Source organism: Drosophila novamexicana, unplaced genomic scaffold (genome assembly GCF_003285875.2).
Source record: "Drosophila novamexicana strain 15010-1031.04,08,12 unplaced genomic scaffold, DnovRS2.1 tig00000739-arrow-arrow-pilon, whole genome shotgun sequence".
Classification (NCBI taxonomy): Eukaryota; Metazoa; Arthropoda; class Insecta; order Diptera; family Drosophilidae; genus Drosophila; species Drosophila novamexicana.
Genome location: NW_020824819.1, coordinates 1118689 through 1137398, shown reverse-complemented (window position 1 = coordinate 1137398; position 18710 = coordinate 1118689). Strand labels below are relative to the sequence as shown.

The 18710-nt window shown below is 38.8% G+C and overlaps 4 protein-coding genes across 6 annotated transcripts; 3 read left to right on the top strand and 1 right to left on the bottom strand.

The window, feature by feature from the left end:
- The first annotated feature begins 3166 nt into the window (after positions 1-3166).
- On the top strand, positions 3167-11624 carry LOC115763586 (ATP-binding cassette sub-family G member 4). Of its 2 annotated transcripts, XM_030706205.1 has the most exons (10): positions 3167-3290; positions 7215-7582; positions 9263-9433; positions 9493-9629; positions 9692-9837; positions 9895-10133; positions 10197-10607; positions 10887-10987; positions 11050-11411; positions 11471-11612. In XM_030706205.1, the coding sequence occupies exons 2-10, from the start codon at positions 7228-7230 to the stop codon at positions 11610-11612; spliced, it is 2064 nt and encodes a 687-aa protein (XP_030562065.1). In that variant the 5' UTR covers positions 3167-3290; positions 7215-7227. The 2 variants fall into 2 exon arrangements, with proteins under 2 accessions (XP_030562065.1, XP_030562066.1); XM_030706206.1 differs by lacking the exon at positions 3167-3290 and having other exon boundaries at positions 7228-7582; positions 11471-11624.
- Positions 11625-11736: 112 nt separating this feature from the next.
- LOC115763587 lies at positions 11737-13635 on the bottom strand. Its single transcript, XM_030706208.1, has 2 exons — positions 11928-13635; positions 11737-11866 (listed from the first exon to the last, which is right to left on the bottom strand). Exons 1-2 carry the CDS (start codon positions 13545-13547, stop codon positions 11756-11758), a joined length of 1731 nt encoding a protein of 576 aa, XP_030562068.1. The 5' UTR covers positions 13548-13635; the 3' UTR covers positions 11737-11755.
- Positions 13636-13844: 209 nt separating this feature from the next.
- LOC115763589 (bis(5'-nucleosyl)-tetraphosphatase [asymmetrical]) lies at positions 13845-14415 on the top strand. The gene is made up of 2 exons (XM_030706211.1): positions 13845-14062; positions 14119-14415. Exons 1-2 carry the CDS (start codon positions 13890-13892, stop codon positions 14393-14395), a joined length of 450 nt encoding a protein of 149 aa, XP_030562071.1. The 5' UTR covers positions 13845-13889; the 3' UTR covers positions 14396-14415.
- Positions 14416-14580: 165 nt separating this feature from the next.
- On the top strand, positions 14581-18342 carry LOC115763588 (UPF0430 protein CG31712). 2 transcript variants are annotated; one of them, XM_030706210.1, is made up of 4 exons: positions 14581-14974; positions 15036-15308; positions 17494-17577; positions 17645-18342. In XM_030706210.1, exons 1-4 carry the CDS (start codon positions 14597-14599, stop codon positions 17810-17812), a joined length of 903 nt encoding a protein of 300 aa, XP_030562070.1. In that variant the 5' UTR covers positions 14581-14596; the 3' UTR covers positions 17813-18342. The 2 variants fall into 2 exon arrangements, with proteins under 2 accessions (XP_030562070.1, XP_030562069.1); XM_030706209.1 differs by lacking the exons at positions 17494-17577; positions 17645-18342 and having other exon boundaries at positions 15036-17030.
- The last annotated feature ends 368 nt before the right edge of the window (positions 18343-18710 follow it).

The following is an 18710-nucleotide window of genomic DNA, read 5'->3' as shown; positions in this document are numbered from 1 at the left end:
GACTTTTTGGTGGAAGTTATAATTTTGTCCGATTGTGACTTTGGAAATTTCATCCGCAACTGTTGGAAAAGTTTATATGATACATGTTTCAGTTTTCGGAATATCTAGCGCTCTTGAATAAAAATGAGCGTCACATGTTTAATGAAGAAAAGTTTATATCTTGGGGTTCAGGATTTTGAGCATAAGACTAACACGGGAAACCGTTAATTCCAACTTTTGGTTCTTTATTTGATGGACTTCGAACTAACTATCTATTTCAAAAATAACAATAAACGTGGTGAACAAGATAGTATAGGTAGATTTAAGTTGTCTTGCCACGGCAAGCCGGGGAATACTCGCTAGTATACTAACATTATATGCATAAACTAAACTAAACTAAGCCCCTCAATTATCCGGTTCACAAAGAAACTAAGGTGTCGTTTTCCATTTTAGCCATATGTGACTATCCCGACTACAGCTAAAATAGGTGTCATTAGGCTAGTATCATAACTTAAAGATAACCGTTCGCACCGCCCGACAAACGGGCATGGCTATAAACTATATCGAGTGAGAATATAAATTCATTATGGAGTCAGTATAATAACCTTCACAAAGAACACACGTCAGTCCGGATGGATTTTTAATACATTCTCAAAATACAATGATTAACAAAATAACGCTGGGATCAAGTTAAATTACTTTGAAAACCTAAAATATTTGTATTGATCCTAAGCTATAATTTAAATAAATATGTTCTCCTTTGATGATTATTCTATATTTTTCTCAGTGTGCAGTGTCGGGGTTTTTTTAATCACGCCATCAACAAATAGATCATAAAATCGGCACATGTTGAGAGCATTCGTAGACAATGCATTAATTGCCTTATGAAATGGCCCAAGACAATTCAAATTCAAATTCAGAGTTATCAGCTTCATAAACAAACAGGAAAACAATGTCATATTATTTGTATACCATACAGCATATCGCCTTAGTAGAACACCCACAACTGAGGCTGATGACGGCGAGGTCGACGTTGACTTTGACTTCGGGTTCAACTGGAATCAAAAGATGCCGCAAGCATTTGGACTTTGGTTTTGGACGACATCGCAGAGAATGTAAGCTGGACACGAAGGCCAGTTGTCAATATTTTTCAGTTCGGGCCTTGAAGAACTAAGTATTTGCCTAGAATTTCGTGGTAATGGAGTGATATTTATTGTCGCATATTTTAATCTTATTAATTCATGTGCAGTTCGTGTTTTAGTCGATATTGTAGCTTATCAAGAGACACCTATGTAAATTTTTATTTATAGCATTTCACTTCTCGCATTGTGAAACAAATCGAGTTCAACGCATTTGATTAACACATTGAGTATCCAAAGTCAAGCCTCCTTCTCCTGAATACCCACGATCCACAAACGGGTGCTCATTGCCCAGCTAATCAGCGCTCCAGACTCGCGGGAACCGGCGCTCAACAGTCAGCTCTTAATTACAATTAAATTGTATTTTATTTATTCTCTTTATTCTATTACAAAACTATAATAAGTTTCAATTAGATTTTGTTCAGCACGATTCACAGTAAAATTAAATACAGTCCAAAGTCTAAAACTGAACACACACACACACACATACTATGTGTATGTACCACAACAATTACGATAATAAATAAGTACACAACCATTATTCTTAAACAATCTAAGCAATGCTTAGCATTTGATATGAGTCACATTTGTCGTATTCTCAAGTATTGAGGGTTGTGGATGTGGGAAATGGTGAAAGTACTTTAAGATACTGTATTTCTACTCTCGCAAGAAATCAACGTTATGATATAATACCTAAGACCTGGGACCTCTAATATATATATTTTAAAATTTCTATACACTTTGCATTTGAACTTAGAAAGAAAAAACACTTTTATATTATATTATAAGTTATAAGTTTAATATTGATAGGAAATTTTACTCTTAAAGATCTATTTAGACTTTGGGACGAAACGTTGAAAATATCATGACAAAATACCAGCTTGATATATATGAGTGTAAAACATTCAAGCTACCTGTAACACGTATATTAGCTTGAACTTTGTGTTATTCAATTTGCAAGCATTTCTATCTGTAAAATATTCGAATCAATTTAAAAATGAGTAGATAGTATACTGATATGACAATTATTTCATAGCTTCCTGTTGACAATTTCTGATAAGAATTTTTCTATTCATATATGGTTAGTATACATGCCTTACATATAAATCGATTTAATCATACCATGGCTACATTGATAAGCAAAAAAAAAAAACATAAGAAACATAGATTTCTAAATAAGAGTTCTTTGGCAGAAATACCCCAAAGAGGGATAACTTTATAAGCAACAAAACAATTTTACTTAATATTATAACTCTAGGAAGAAAGAGTCTTGCAATAATATATATATAATTTCTTATATACTAGAGTTAATAATGAAATGAACGTGATTCATGAAAGAGCACAAAAAGACGTTAAAACGCAAAGCGACCGACTTCGCATTGTGAAACTGAACGATAATATCGTTCGCATAGAGCGTTGCGTTGTTTAAGTTTGGGCCAACAAAAAGCCAAATGAAGAATATGGCAACAAAGGCAACAACATTTTATTACGTAGTGTTACGTACGAGAACTAAAAGAAATAAATTCGATATGTGGACTTCTGACCCGAGAGCGAGCCCAGGCGTTGCCAAGCGATCGAGCGATCGCGCCAACTACCAAAAAGTCAATCAGCTGCCTCAGGTAAGCTGAAAGGTGTTCGTAGCTGTAGGTGTGAGCTGTTATCAATGAAGGAAAACTACAATATAACAGCGGTGAAACATTAATAGCCGATGTGAACAAAAAGTACGTTAATAAAAGCCAAGAGCCGAACGGACTTCGTTTTAGCGTTGTGATAAAGCTTGCATTGCACACAGATACACACGCACGTGCACATAGATACTCACACTCACACACACACACACACCCGCGCACAACAGCTGAGTCGCTCGATCGTGTCTTTGTATGAGTCTCAGTCTGCGTCTCCGTCTTCGTCTCGGTCTCGGTCTCGGACTCGGTCTCTGTCTCGGTGTCGGCCTCGCCAACCGGCTGGGGCTGACTCTACTGGATTTCTGAGGGAATCGCCAGCGCTAGCTGGGATTATTATTTGTTTGCTGGCCGCCAGTCGCCGATGTCACATCGAAGACGTTGTTACGCGGTTTGCATAGAGCGCGAAAAATTAATATAAAGACCGTAAATATCATATACCCAGCGACGTGCAAAATATCATTTATTAATTGCGATCGTTCAAGCACGGGTAAGGCAAATGACGAAACTCTTGTATCTACAAATTAACACAAGACCAGGAACTAAAACTCTGTGTGCAAAAAAATTAATTAAAGTGAAGCCTTACGGCAAAACAACGCCAAATAAGTAGTATTATATGACGAAGAAACCCAAAAATCAAACAATTTAATTGTTCTGACGCGTATGTGGATCTAATTTTAATTAGGAATGAATAGTGAAACCGAAGTAGACTCGTTTGTGTTTTGGCAAAATACAAAAAAAAAGATCATTAAAAAGAATGTAATAAATAAAAAAAACTAATAAAATACAATAATTATAAAAAACTTTAAAGCTGATGCAAAGCAAAATGAACAAAATTTAAATTATTATAAAATTAAATAGCAAAACAAAGTAAATAAATTCATTAAAAATGAATAAATAACTATATTATTTTATTTGGAATTGTGGAAAAATTAAAATCTTAACATATATATTTATATATAAGCATATATTTATATAAATATTTCTACATTGTAGCTAGTTATCTTTCTGCATAGTTCGCAAAAATAAAGTGTAACTAGATGATTAAAAAAGTGTCTTGTAAACAGTTTATAATTATTGCAATAATGATCACCGAATTCGATTATGCATATTTATGGGCCAGCTTCTGCATTTATTCTAGACATTGAGTCTTTCTGTAAATAATCTATCTCAAAGATCTTCTTGCTCGGTATAACAACCAATTCATTCTGAACAATTCAATCAATAATTAACTGTCAAGGCGTAACACAAAGATTAGTTTCGATTACACATTGCCAAGAGTATATTAACCTTTCAGCAATTTTTTAAAATATTTGCATTTTTAGAGCAGCTACCATTATTAAATGATCACATTGTTAAGCATATTTAAGAATGTAAAACAAATTAAGATTCAAGATTTGATCAATGCTTCGTGGTTTGCTCTGATTCTGATTCCCAAACGGAAGCAGCTGTCGTTCTGCTCTTGATTCTGTTGCTCTCAAAAAGTGCTGAGCTTCGGGCTTGGCAGATGATGCTCCTGCTCTAGAACTGCGCCGTGGACTCTCTGAACCGGTTTCCTTGCGAGCAAAGAATACTAGCCAATACATACAACATCATAATCAGATACATGGCACGTACATAGAGCACATGTGCAATGTGTGTATAACAATTCATAATATTTGAGCATATTTTCCGAAAGACTCCAAAAACAAAACTTTGCCTTAACAAATATACATACATATATATATTTTTATTGATACTTTAGCATAAATAAATGACAAAGTTTGAATCACGACATTTTTGCGAAGCAAACTGTGCCGATATGCGTGACTCTGAGACAGGTTTTTTCTCTCTCTGGATTACCGAACTATTACGACAACAAATGAAAGATTTTCGGATTTCGAAAATTTTTGCATGCAAACAATAAGAGACAACTGCAAACAGAAGACAACAAGTGTCAATCAATATTGAAATTTTGCTGATAAAGACTCAACCTGCACGTCACACACAAATGGCGTAGTTTTAGTCTAGCCCTTCAGTAAGCTATACTATATATATATATATATATGTGTATAGAAAGGGCATTGACACCGGCTGTGAAACTGTTTTCGCTGAAAGTAGTTCAAGTGCAATGCCCATTAGTGATAGGTAAATAGACCTGATGGATGATAGATAGGCTCCTGTGCCTCTTCCCTGCGAGCTATCGACTTGACACCTTCCATATGTGAGATGAAATTTACATGATTTACATGTAACGCATTCAAATGGAGAGACAGATGATGCGCAGATAAGGTGTCCGACTGCGGGTTAAAGATGACACATTGCAAATACTTCGTCACAAGGCGACGACGATTGCATTTCTTGTGTTTATTTTATACATATATATTTACAAACCTACAATAAGCATTTATTAATGTGTGCACTGAAACAATGCTTTTGTTGTTTTGATTAATGCCATTACATATTTAAATATGTGTACAAATATATATATGCGTGTGCCTGTACTATACTATACATAGGCACAGAACGATTTTTCTACAATTACAATTCTGCATACTTATTGCTATGAATTGTGCTTTGCTTCTGTCAGCTGTACCTTGATCTTACGGAATATATTTTCTATTTAATTAATATACATTTGAATGAAGCTGTTTGTTAATAACAAAAAAAAAATAATAATAATTATATATTTGTATGTATACATATAGAAGTGCTGAAAAGTGGAGTAAAATGCGCGCTGCAATTACTTATATAAATATTAAATATTTTATTGAGGTTGTTTCAGATAATTGCAATTTCTTATGTACTCAAATCCGACGTGCATTTAAACAGTTAGCACGAAATTATAGACTCAAAAAGCAACCAGTTGTAGCTGTTAATATGATATATGTTAGTTCATTATATAAAGCCCGGCTCAAAGCAATGACCCCAGGCTTGGGTTTGAACTTTGGTTCCTAATAGAACTATTAAATTAGTCAATAAATTATATTTACGTATTGAAATTGGAGAATATTTCAACTTTAGAGAACTATTTTTAAATATTTCCTATCAACTTATCCAGTTTAAAGTTCAGTTGAAATAAAATATTTGAAGGCCAGGCTTAAGAGTCATTTAAAGTAAGGTGTGTAAAAATAGTTGTAGTAGGGTACATGAACACACCCTCTGGCAAATGTTTGTGTAATAGATAAGCATATTAACTTAATTCAAATATAAGTGATTTTTAACTTTAGTAATTCAATTTCATGTGACAGTTGTGGTTGCACTTTGATTTGTTAGCTTGACAAACAACAAATAAATATTATGAATAATTTTGACGTCAACTGCAATCGGCATTTGCGTATTTAAGTGACAAAAACAAATACGCGACTAAATATTTAAATATAAACATAAACCCCTTTCGCTGTGGCTTTTGCTCCAGCTCAAGCTCCGGGACACCTGCAGTGGGTGGCACGCTTCGCCAAATTGACAATTAACAGGTGCAAAGGTAAGCGAGCTACAGTAGTCATTCACAATGCTGGACACACGTGTTGGAGCCATGCTCATCGTCGCAGTTCGATCAAAGTGCACTATGGCACGCAGTCAAACCCGTTTGGCCAAGTTGGCAATTTCATTTGCAGCTGCTAGCTGCTTGCCCCAATAAAATGTGGCACAATTCCCTGATGCATGACGCCCGTTGCATCATTCTAAAATCAATCAAGCGTCGTACGAACTAAACACATTGCATCTTGGTGCGATAGTGCGATACGACTTTCATATGAAGACAAAAAATAAAATAGCTCTAATATTTGATAAAATCCCAGCATTATGTTAAAGTTACTTGTGCTAAGTGCTCCACTGCTGCACACCATGCAAAGTTTAATGGAAGATTAAAATAAATCATAAAAAATGTAAATACTCTAAAGAAATTTGAACTTAGAAAAAGTGTGCTTTCTACCATACATAATTGATTATGCATCAATTGAATGCTTATGAAATACTTCATAAAGCAGTTTTATTATTTTGAAAACTGATTTACTAATTTAGTTTACAGCTTGACCTAAATATTTAAGTAATTGTGTTATTTGCACAATGAACTAAACCTTAAATATGAATCAGTTGTCGAAAACACCGTCGAATAGAACCCTGAAACATGCCATAATTTCGAAATAAAAAACCTATACGGCAAATCTAGGTCCAAGTTTTCCCCACTATTTCAATTACTTAGCCATATTTATAACTATTCATAACTGGCAACTGGTAATTAATCATTGAATGCATTTTTACACATTTTGAAAGTTTATGACAGAGAGATATATATATGGTCTTTATAGAAGAGTTACTTTTAGCTTATATAACATGAATAATATCAGCTTATATTTAAAATTAAGACAGACTGAAAAAATTCGCTTTCCTTTCACGTAATTGATCCGCAAAAATGTCATTCAATTCTTTATAGCTGATCGAAAATAATGCTATCGGCGCGGGAGCAGTTTTTCAACGATGGCGGCACCGCCGGCATCGGACTGGGCATTGAGATTGGCGAGAGCAGCACATCAAAGGCGGGACGCGGTGTCTATAATGCCACCACAGTGCCCATGACGAGCGCCAACAGCTGGCGGAACGGACAGACCAGCAGCACGCCCACTGCCGCTCCAGTTGTGGCCGCCGCCAAGCCGCAGGCGGCGTTGGAGCCAGTGGCCGAGGCTGAGGGCGAGGAGGACGTACATTTTAATACGGACGCGTTGTCCAATTTGCCGGCACGCGAGCCCGTGGACATTGAGTTCAAGGAGCTGTCGCTGACCGTCAAATTGGGCTTCAATCGAGGTGAGTAAGACTTTTACGATCAGCTGCGGCTGCTTCGATATGTACTCGGCCATATAAGTGCAAACATGCCCCGATAAGATTGCCAAAATAAAAAGGCCTTAAGTTTTATGAATCTTAGCGAAGCAGCGGCTACTTTTTGATCAATATAATGCTCGCATCGAAGCAGCTGGAACAAGCAGACTTACCTAGGCACATGTCTCTTGAAGGCTTTATAAACATGCGAGTAACTACCAGTTAGCTGGTTTTTAACAGCTCTTTGTTTCCCATATTGATTAGATAAGACGCCCTTGCCCCTGCCCCTGCCACTGCCTTAATATCAATTTGTCAAAAGTTGCCAAGAGAGCAGAGCATATCAGTTCGAAAATAAATATGTTACAACGAAACGAATAATAATATTATTTATAATATTTGTTATTTAGTAGTAGTAATAATAATGATAATGATATAATAATAATAATTTCATTGCTCGTATCTATAGAGTGAGCTATATATTTTCATTTTATAATTAGCTCTCCGTGCTGCTCTTAGTCGCCGCATTTAGAGGGCATTTGGCATTCGTTTTAGTTAAGATATCATTATCGCATTTTTGCGAACGTTTTCTTTTTTTTGTCAATACGCTAGCGAAGCTATTTAATATCAAAGTCCAAGAAAGTAGAAATCGTTCACTTTTATATCGAAGGTAATTTGTCCCTGGTAACTTGATTATAGTATGATTATGATGCGTTCGCGTAATTGTTTCGGGTTTTTTTTTCCGCCATAGCAAAAAACAAATTTAACTTTATAGATGTGAATAATTTTTTGACCCCTTTTCAATAATAAACATACCAAAATGAATAGTTGAGAATGCAAGAATTTCCCGCGAATATCTTTTGTAAAAGAATGAAAGCCTTTTAGAAATGTGGATGGCCTTCGATTTGCAAAAGTATTTAATTAAGTTGTCCTAACTAAAACTTTTAAATATAAAAAATTGACTTCAATGCAGAGAGTATGCTGGCATTGGTCGGATCGTCCGAAGTCGCGATTTTGCATTTAATCAAACCCAGCAATAACGACAATTTTAATTGTTTTATAAGTTAGTTCTAGTATATAAATTGGCCATTAAAATAGTCAAGCAGACTATTTAAAGTCAAGATTCCAATTAATTTAATCACCATCTAATTGTTTGTCAAATAAGTGGTTCGACTTAATGAATGCATTAACTGTGACTTTTAATATGACTTAATGATTGCATTAACTGTGAGTTTTAATATGTTATTAGGCGTATTTAGCCTAGATCCTCAAACATTTTGAAAATAGTTTATTAGTTTTATGAATATTCATTTTTGCATCCGGCTAAGACAGTACAATATACCCATACGCTTGCTTAAGATTCGAACCAGAACCGTCGTCTCCAGTTGCCTTTATGACTTGGTCCTTGAGCCCCATTTCCTCCAAGGAATTGTTGATTATCCGAAAAGTGTGAAACACCACTCAAGTGAATTAGAACAAAGATCTTTGAGCATAAGCTCGATGCCTATCGGATGGGAAGCAAATAAGTTTTCTCACATAAGGTAACTACGGTAAAATCAGCTTCCTAGTTTTTTACGGTTTGGACGGTTCGTTGACCAAGGCACATTGATATCTGTACCATAAGATTAGTTATGAAATGATTCCAAATTTATCAAAAATTGTTGCCAACAGGTGAAAAGGAGATCTTGCATAATGTGTGCGGCAAGTTTCCGGGAAGCCAGCTGATTGCCATAATGGGACCATCTGGAGCTGGCAAATCCACATTGCTCGACGCTTTATCCGGCTTCAAGACGACAGGCGTGGATGGCTCCATACGACTCAATGGACGACGACGCGATTTGCGTGAGTAGCACATATTAAGCTAAAAGAATTATCCCTCATTGAAAGCATTTTCGATGCAGCCTCATTTCGACGCATGTCCTGCTACATCACACAGGATGATCGACTGCAACCTTTGCTGACGGTTAGCGAGAACATGCACATAGCCGCCGACCTCAAGTTGGGTGAGAATGTCAGCTACGAAGAGAAGGAAAGCAGAGTGAGTTTACAGGCAAAGTATTTCCATGAGAGTTACGTCTAAGATCGGCATGCTTATCCTAGATTGAAGATATTCTGTTGCTGCTCGGTCTTTATGATCACGACCAGACGCTGACCATGCGCCTGTCCGGTGGTCAGAAGAAGAGGCTATCCATTGCAATGGAGTTGATTAATAATCCCACTGTGATGTTTCTGGACGAGCCGACGACGTAAGTGTTTAAGCCTCTTGAAGCTGAGGAGCCCATTTTAATCTCTTCTCCTTACAGCGGCTTGGACAGCAGTTCCTGCACCAAAGTCTTGGAGTTGTTAAAGCGACTGACAACCCAGGGTCGCACCATCATTTGTACCATACATCAGCCCACTGCCAAGTTATTCCAAATATTCGATCAGGTATATGTGCTCTCCGCGGGCAACTGCGTCTACCAAGGCGGCACCCAGAAGCTGGTGCCATTCCTGCAATCGGTGGACCTGCCATGCCCCATGTACCACAATCCAGCTGATTACAGTGAGTGCCGCATAAGACTAACTCCTATTAAAGGTAACAATTTACCTTCCCTACTTTCAATAGTTATTGAGCTGGCCTGCGGCGAGTACGGCTTCGACAAGATCGATACGCTCAAGAGTGCCACGGAGAACGGCAGCTGTCTGACCTGGTTCAACAATCCGGGCGCCGTGCTGCGCTCCGAGGCGCTCATCCACAAGTATCCCATACCCAAGCGCTCCAAAAATGTTTCCCTCGAGAACACCAGCTTTACGAATCAGTGCTCTGTGCTGCTGCGACGCGGTTATATCAAGGCACGTCGAGATACGACAATGACACATCTTCGCATTGGAGTCAACATCGCTGTGGCCGTACTCTACGGCGCCATGTACGATCGTGCGGGCAGAGAGGGCTCACGAGTTTTGGACAACTACAATCTACTGTTTGCCATATTGATGCATCATTCGATGACCACCATGATGTTGACGGTCCTGACATGTAAGTGCCATTTGACAGCTAGCTGATATGCTTTTGCATATGTGAGGCTCCAAGTCAGCTTGTTCTGAAGTCCTTAGAAATGATTCGTAGTCAAGACAAGTTAGAGCGCTGGACTAAGTCTTAATCTTATACCAAGTCTGAATTGCTCTCTGTCATATCCACAAAAAGATATGGGGTACTCTTCTTAATAAATCAAAGAATTTCTTATTAATATATTATATATTTCCTAATATATATGAATGCCCCTTAATATCATATATTTATCGCCTTTCATTTTAGTTCCCATTGAGATGACGATTTTAATCAAGGAGCACTTTAATCGCTGGTACTCACTCAAGGCGTACTACTTTGCCATGACGCTTGTTGACCTGCCTATAACGGTAGGTTCCACACCTAATTTAAGCAAAAACTGCATTAAAAAACAATTTCATTTGACTTGCAGTTTGTCAGTACTTTCCTGTTTTCGGTGATTATTTATTTGTGGAGCTATCAGCCCTTGGAATGGGTACGCTTCTGGATGTTCTTCTCTATCAGTTTGTTAATTGTGTTTGTGGGCCAAAGCATTGGCCTTATGATTGGAGCCTGGTTCGATGTGGTCAATGGCACTTTCCTGGCTCCAGTGCTGACTATACCCATGATGATGTTTGCCGGCTTTGGCGTCACACTGCGCGATCTGCCCAGTTACCTAAAGTGGGGCAGTAACATATCCCATTTGCGCTATGGCCTTGAGGGCTTCATAGCTGCCATCTATGGACTGGACCGTGGCGTTCTGGAGTGCAACGAGGCGCCCTACTGCCACTATAGGTAATTGGCTGAATTGATGAATCTTAAAACGGATTTATTGATAATCTTTTGATTTGCAGATATCCAAAGAAGTTTCTGGAGGAGATTACTATGTCTGGCGATAAGTTCTGGACAGATATAATAGCACTGTGCGCTATGATGTTTCTTTTCCGGCTGGGTGCCTATATTGTGCTTAAAGCAAAGATCAAGTCGATCAGATGAGCGTTGATTTTCCGAGGATTAAACTTGCCCCCTTGTATTATACATAAAATGTTGAACATTACGTTTAGTGTTATTTTTACTAAATTAATTACATTAAAAACTTGTTAATTAAAGCTATTCATGTAGACTCTATATCACACGTTTCAATTGTTGAGGCCATGCACTGCCTGGTCAGCCTCGTTCTTGGCGACTGTTGTTTGCTCCAAAAGATGATGCAGCGCCTGCGCATTGGACGCCATGTCACCAGAATGAAGCTGCAAGGTTTGGAATACGTTAGTTGGTTTTAAAAACTCTAGCTTTAAATTCAATACTCACGAGTACAACGCGCTGGCCCAGCGATTCCAAGAGTCTTCTTTTTAACCTTAACAAAGAAGTCGCCGTTCGACTGAATCTCAGCGTCTGTTGCGGCGTAAGCAGCTCTATGTAATAAATACATGACTGCTCGCCAAGTGTCTGGACACGCAAGCTGGGCAAATTGATGCCAGCAATGGGGCAGACCAGGTCGACACCTTCCACTTCGGCATCTGCAGCCAGCTGCTTGGCATAAGCTGTTAGATCGTCGCGCTGCTTTAGCAAATAGCCCGGCGCACGCGCTAGCTCCTTAAAGACCTGCTCCCTTTTGACATCCGTCCAGCTGGGCTGCTCGATGGCCACAGCGGATCGCAGTACAGTCAAGCGGCTGTCTACTTTGGGTTGTGCTCGCTGACGTTGGCGTTGTATGGCCTTTAGTTCCTCTGCCGCATCAAAGAGCACCTTTGAGTGATGGCCCATGATGCACAGGGAGAGGCAAGTGTCAACCAATTGGTCGGCAAAGTAATCATATTCGCCTTGATCTAGTTTGCGCAAGGCAATCACCTCCAGTTGCCTAAGCTGTGCGGTAGTCAACGGGCAATTAAGCTGTGCACAGCTCCACAGGAATGTGGCCAAGTCCTTGGCACGCAGCTCACTGGGCTTGAACTGCAATAAACGTTCAACAAGTGCGTGCATGCATTCCGCTTGATCCCATTGCATCTCGGCAAAGTACGCGAATATATGGGCTAAGCCCCGTGGCTGCAGTTTCAATAGCTGCGCAGGCTCCAAACAGATGCCCTGCAGGTGCTGACAGATGCGTTCATCCTGCACCCGCTGGAGCCGCAATGCCTTGATGTAGCAAATAAGCAGCGCATCATCTGCGGCGTTGTCCGGACCAAACCGTAGATTCAAAATTGCATTCACCAGGGTGGCCTCATAAGCCTCACGCACGGCGCCTGTCACTAACGTAGACGTCTTGTAGGCAGCATTGCTGATCAGGGCCAGATCCAGAGGGCTCAAGGTGGGTAAATGATCACCGAGCTGTGTGGCGATCAGCGTCTCCAAATCGTTCTGCTGCTGCTGCTTCTGAAGGCCCAGGTAGAAACAGATTTGCATAAACCGCTCTCTGCTGCTAGGCACTTCCCCTGAAAGACGTCGCATGGCCGCGTGATAGAAGTCCGTGCGCTTTAGCCAATTTGGCATGAGGAACAAAAATGCGTAGAGTGTCTCCAGCATAGTAGTTGTGTCCATCTGCTTTAGCATTGCTGCCGCATGCGCATCCAGCGTGTTTAATGCCATGGCATACATAGGCGCCGCTGCATTGGGCCGATAGCTGGAGGTGTGTATAATCAATGCTGGCAACTGCGAGGCCGGCGTCTTCTCTACAGAGCGCTTAAAGTATCGTTCGTCCGTTATGGGAAAATAGTCGGAGTAGCGTATCTCCGTAGGTGGCAGCACGTGCTCCTCACACTTGTAGCGCTCTATGGCTATGTGCTTGGCAAAGCGGCTGAGCAGCGTACCGGCCTCATCCGATGTCTCGCGCAGCACATCCCTTGGCGTGAAGGAGGCATAACAGCGCACCAGACTTGCCCTGTTGCTGTTTGTGATGGATGCGCACGCAAAACGGCGCAGAAGTGCAAACATTTCTTTTACAATTTTGATATTTTTATGTAACTTATTTAATAAAGACAACGTGCGCAGCAAGTCTAGTGTAAAATAGTCAACCAGTGTTGTTAGCCGTGCAAATAAATTGGCTTAAATTCATTTTTTGGTACATTTTATGCTAATTAGTCTGTTGGTCAGGGAAATGGCAATGGTAAAGCCTTATCTTACATTTATAATTTAAAGCATAAATATTATTTGATTTTGTTTATTAATTTTTACCATCTGAAAATATGAAACAAATTTATACCAAGAAGGTAACTCCCGAACGTTATTTTCACTCGCTCTGCAACACTACTCAGTTATTAATTGGTTACGAGAATAATGGGCAAGAGAGCTGCTGGATTTGTCCTTTTTCGGCGCTTATGTGGAGAAATTCAATATTTACTCTTAAGAGCTTCATATGGTGATTTCCACTGGAGCGCGCCAAAGGGACACGTGGATCCAGGCGAAGATGACTTCACTACAGCCTTGCGGGAAACAAAGGAAGAAGCCGGGTAGGTACTCAAGAGTACAAAAATGAACACAATAATAACTATTTTTGTTTATAAAGCTACGATGAAAAAGATTTGATTATCTATCGTGATAAGCCTCTTACACTTAATTATGAGGTCAAAGGTAAGCCCAAGGTTGTTATCTACTGGCTAGCAGAGCTTCGAAATCCAAACCAAGAGGCCGTTCTCTCCGAGGAGCACACGGAACTAAAATGGCTGCCCAAAGAAGCGGCAAAGGAAATCGTTGGCTTTAAGGACAACCAAGTGATGATAGACAAGTTTCATGAAATTATACTGAATATGGATAAGAATCGGACCGGCTGCGGATGTCCATAAAAATACCACAATTTCAGTGCTGCAAGCGGTGTCGATAAAGTACGGCATTTTAACGATATGCAACACTATTTTTAAGGCATCTGTAGATTGATTTTGTTGTGAGAAACTGAGCAAAGCATTCAATAAATTTACTTAAAAAAAGGGCTATTGTTTTGTTGATTCAATAAATATATATAGCATATAGTATATATATTTACAATAATGGGTTCACGTTCGCGCAGTCCCTCGGTGAAACGTCGTCATCACAAGAGCAAACACAAGAAACGCAGCAAAAGTAAGTCACACAACCGCGACAGGGATCGGGACCACGAGCGCAGCAGCTGCACACGCAGCAGTCGCACGGATAGAGACAAATCAACAGAGATTAACCAACACGGCCGGCGAGAGCGCGATAGGCACCGCAGCGACAGGCACACGCACACGCACCTGCACACACACACAGAGCGAGACTATCACCGGCACTCGCACTCAAAGTCCCGCAAACGCTCCACCTCATCAAGTAGTGATAGCCAACAGTACTCGGATCATGAGACGCAACGCAGCCGACACAAGCGCAGCCGCTTTAAGAAACTGGATGAAGTAAACGACTTTCTGACTAGCTTATTACTTCGGTTTGCGTACTAAACTAATTTACTTGCAGCAAAATTTACTGCAGGTGGAACGACTGGCCGAAATGGAACGGCAGCGGCGGCAAAAAGAAGCCGAGCAGAAAACAATCGAAGAACAGGCGGCCAAACGAATCGAAATGCTAGTTAAGAAGCGTGTCGAGGAGGAGCTCGAGAAGCGACGCGATGAAATCGAACAGGAGGTGAACCGACGAGTCGACACTGCCAAAGCGGAAATGGAACGTGATATGATGCTGGAGCTGGAGAGGCGGCGCGAACAGATACGCGAAGAAGAACGCCGTCGCGAGGTAGGTGCTCGTATTCAGATTTCGCTGGACGACTGCTGCTACCACAAATACCAAAACTACCACACGCACAATATACAGCCTCCGACAACTACTACCGAAACACGCACACGTACAAAACAAACAGCAGTTGCAAACAGTCGTCTTGTAAACCCCAATACGAAATTGTGTAGCGACGTTTCCAATTACCAACTGCAATTGCCGGGTTCTGACGGATCAGTGTGCCTGGGTGTGTGTGTGTGTGTGTGTGTTTGTATAAGAGTTTTACTAATTTCCATTTAATAATCGTCATAAAACACAGCCATGTTCTTGCTCTATTTTGACTATTGAATTTACTTCATAGAATGCTAAATTACCAATAAAACTGAAGAAACTTCGGCTAACCTTAAGCTGACTCTATGTGAACTTCCATATTCTACTTGAATCAAGAACATGGCTAACCCACATTGCACTGTTAACTACTAACCTTCTCTCATGTCTGCTAACTGGTAATTTTTCGGTTCATAGCCGCAACACACATCCATACACAAACACGCTGAGCCTCTGGCCACGTCGCTGCACAGTTCGCCTATTTCCTCTTGCCAAATAATTTTTGTAATTATTATTTATTTTTTCTACAAAAAAAAAAAAAGAAATTTTTCCCTAAAGCCAAAAAATGTGTCTTGCAGTTTTTGACGTCTCAAAAGTGCATAATTCTATTTTTGCATTACTTGCATTAGCTTCATCTATCAGTTCAATTTTATTTTGATTGGTTTCTGTAACTCGTTGTTGTTGTTCTTACATAATGCGCGATAATGCTTCTTTATCGAATGCGTGTGTGGGTGTGCGCGCGTGTGTTTAGGTGTGTGTGTGTGTATTTGACGCGTGTGCGAGGGAACCACAATCACAACAAACAAGCAGAACGTAATAAAAACATGTAAATTTGTACATATACATAACTGTATATGTCGACCCGCCCCACACCCGAACCTAAGCCGGACCCAGCTTTGAAGAGAATTCGGCCACACGGATGAGAGCAACAGCTTTCTAGGAGACATTCAAGATGTACCACACACATACATACGTATCACGTACATATATCTGTACGTAAAGTTGTCTAGTCGTAAAGTTAGTACCGTTAGCCAGTACAGATTGGCCAAGCTTTGGGGCGGGCTTAGCATAGCTTAGCTTAGTTCCAACTGTACGCAGCATGCCAAAAGCCTCAAAAGATCCCGTAAGGGGGCCTATCCATACCAATAAACGGGTGAGTGAGTTCCTTAAGCATACGAAACGTGTGAAACAACAAAATGGATTAACGAACTGAAGTGTCTTAAAGTGTGAACAATAATTGTTTAAATGCAACGAAAAGCATAAACAATATCAAAAAAATAGACTCTAAGGACTCTAAGCTCTCCCTCTAGGAACATTCGTCATAGGAACACCAAAGCTGATCAGACTTAAGATTGTTATCGTAACTCATAAGCCGGATAAACCATTTGTCAATGGGTATGACTGTACTTGTTGTTGTTGTCGTGCCAAAATGTTAATTTTATGTATGTTTGTTCTTCAAACATTTATCGTTTATCGAAACGCTTTTTTATTTGTTTTCTAAACACAATATGTAATGTAATTCTGATTAAACAACTATGTAGCTGAATACCGTAAATCAAAATGCAAATTCGCAGCAAAGCCAAAAATTAACAAAATGATTTAGCCATTAAACTGGAAAAATGAACTATTTCAATAGTAAGTAGCAACAAAACAAAACAAAAACAAAATAAAAAAAAAAAAAAAAAAAATCAAAAATAAAAAACAAAAAAGAATATCATATTTAAAAAAAAAAATCAAGTTAAAGTACATTTGTTAATGTTGTGTGCTCTTATTGTTAAAAATTAAATTCGCAAAAAATACCAACTCTTATTTAAACTTTTTTTTTTAGACACTACTAAATGTTTTTTACTTTCTACCAATATCTTCTATGTAACTTATTGTAAAACATTAAATTAGATATTTAATACATATTTATGCAGCCCATCGAAAATTAAAAAAAAAAAACAAAAAAAGCTGATAAAAACGCGTCCAAAGTCGCCGCAAAGTTTGCGTCACCGATGTTAAAGAAACCGTTTCTTTATAAATATAACTAGACTTAAGCATTTCGTGAAGCCTTAAATCTGAATTATTAATACGCCATTTTATTTGGGTTTTATAGGAGGAGGAAAAGCAAAAACGCGAAGAGCTCGAAGAAATTTTGGCCGAAAATAATCGCAAAATCGAAGAGGCGCAAAGAAAATTGGTAAGACAAAATAGCTTACGATTATTCTTTTATTGTCTTTAATGAAATCTTAAATCTATCTAAACAGGCCGAAGAACGTTTAGCTATCATTGAGGAACAGCGTCTGATGGATGAGGAGCGTCAACGTATGCGCAAAGAGCAGGAGAAACGCGTCAAGGAAGAGCAAAAGGTCATATTGGGCAAAAATAATTCAAGACCAAAGCTATCGTTTTCCCTGAAGCCGGGCGCGTTATGAGGTGTCCTGCAGCATACAGTGGGCGTTACCTTTGTCTTTTTTGTTTTGCTTTTTTAGTTTATTTTTTTTAAACCACGATTTTTCGCCTTGCTTGCGCTTAAAACCAGTCGAACGGGTTTCATTGTTGTAATTATATTTTATTTGTTTTTGAAGTGCGTTTGATTGTTTTGAATGCAAGCAAGGTGTTATTAGGTTGACCCATGTTTTTAACATACTACATACACATGCATACATCCAGACCGGCAAACATAAATATATAAACTAGTTTTGTTTATTGAATGAAAAAAAAAATGGCCAACTTCTTCGATTTAAATATTATATAGCTCTATATAGTACAATATGCTAGCTACTTACTTAAATCTTTTATACATACAATACATATGTGAGTCAAATGATTATGTGCAGTGTGTCATATTGTTGCAAAAGGCTAAAATATGCAAAACATCAACAAGATATCGCGAAAAATGTACTCCCAAACCTTTGCTAAAAGAAACATTAAACAAAATTGATAATAAAGCATTTCGTATACACAATTGTTTACTTTTTTGATATAAAGCTCATCGAGTTTTGGGGAACCTTTCCATGGTAACTAACTTGAATTATAATATCTATTTTAGAAGCCATTTACTTGAGAATAAGGCTGTCCAAAACAAGAAGGATGTTGTTACCAAATAATGTGATCTTAATCATCTATGACTTCTATGTCAAACATTCCAACGAAGAAATTGAAGTTAATTTTTAATTTAAGCAAATGTAGTATTGAGATTAATAAATAGGTTGCCCAGCAAAACTAGCAAAGTCTATTATATTTCAAATAATGTTTTCGATTTTCATTATAGTCTTGAAAAAGTTCATTTTATTATGCATTCTCTTTGATATATGTTTTGTTGATAACATT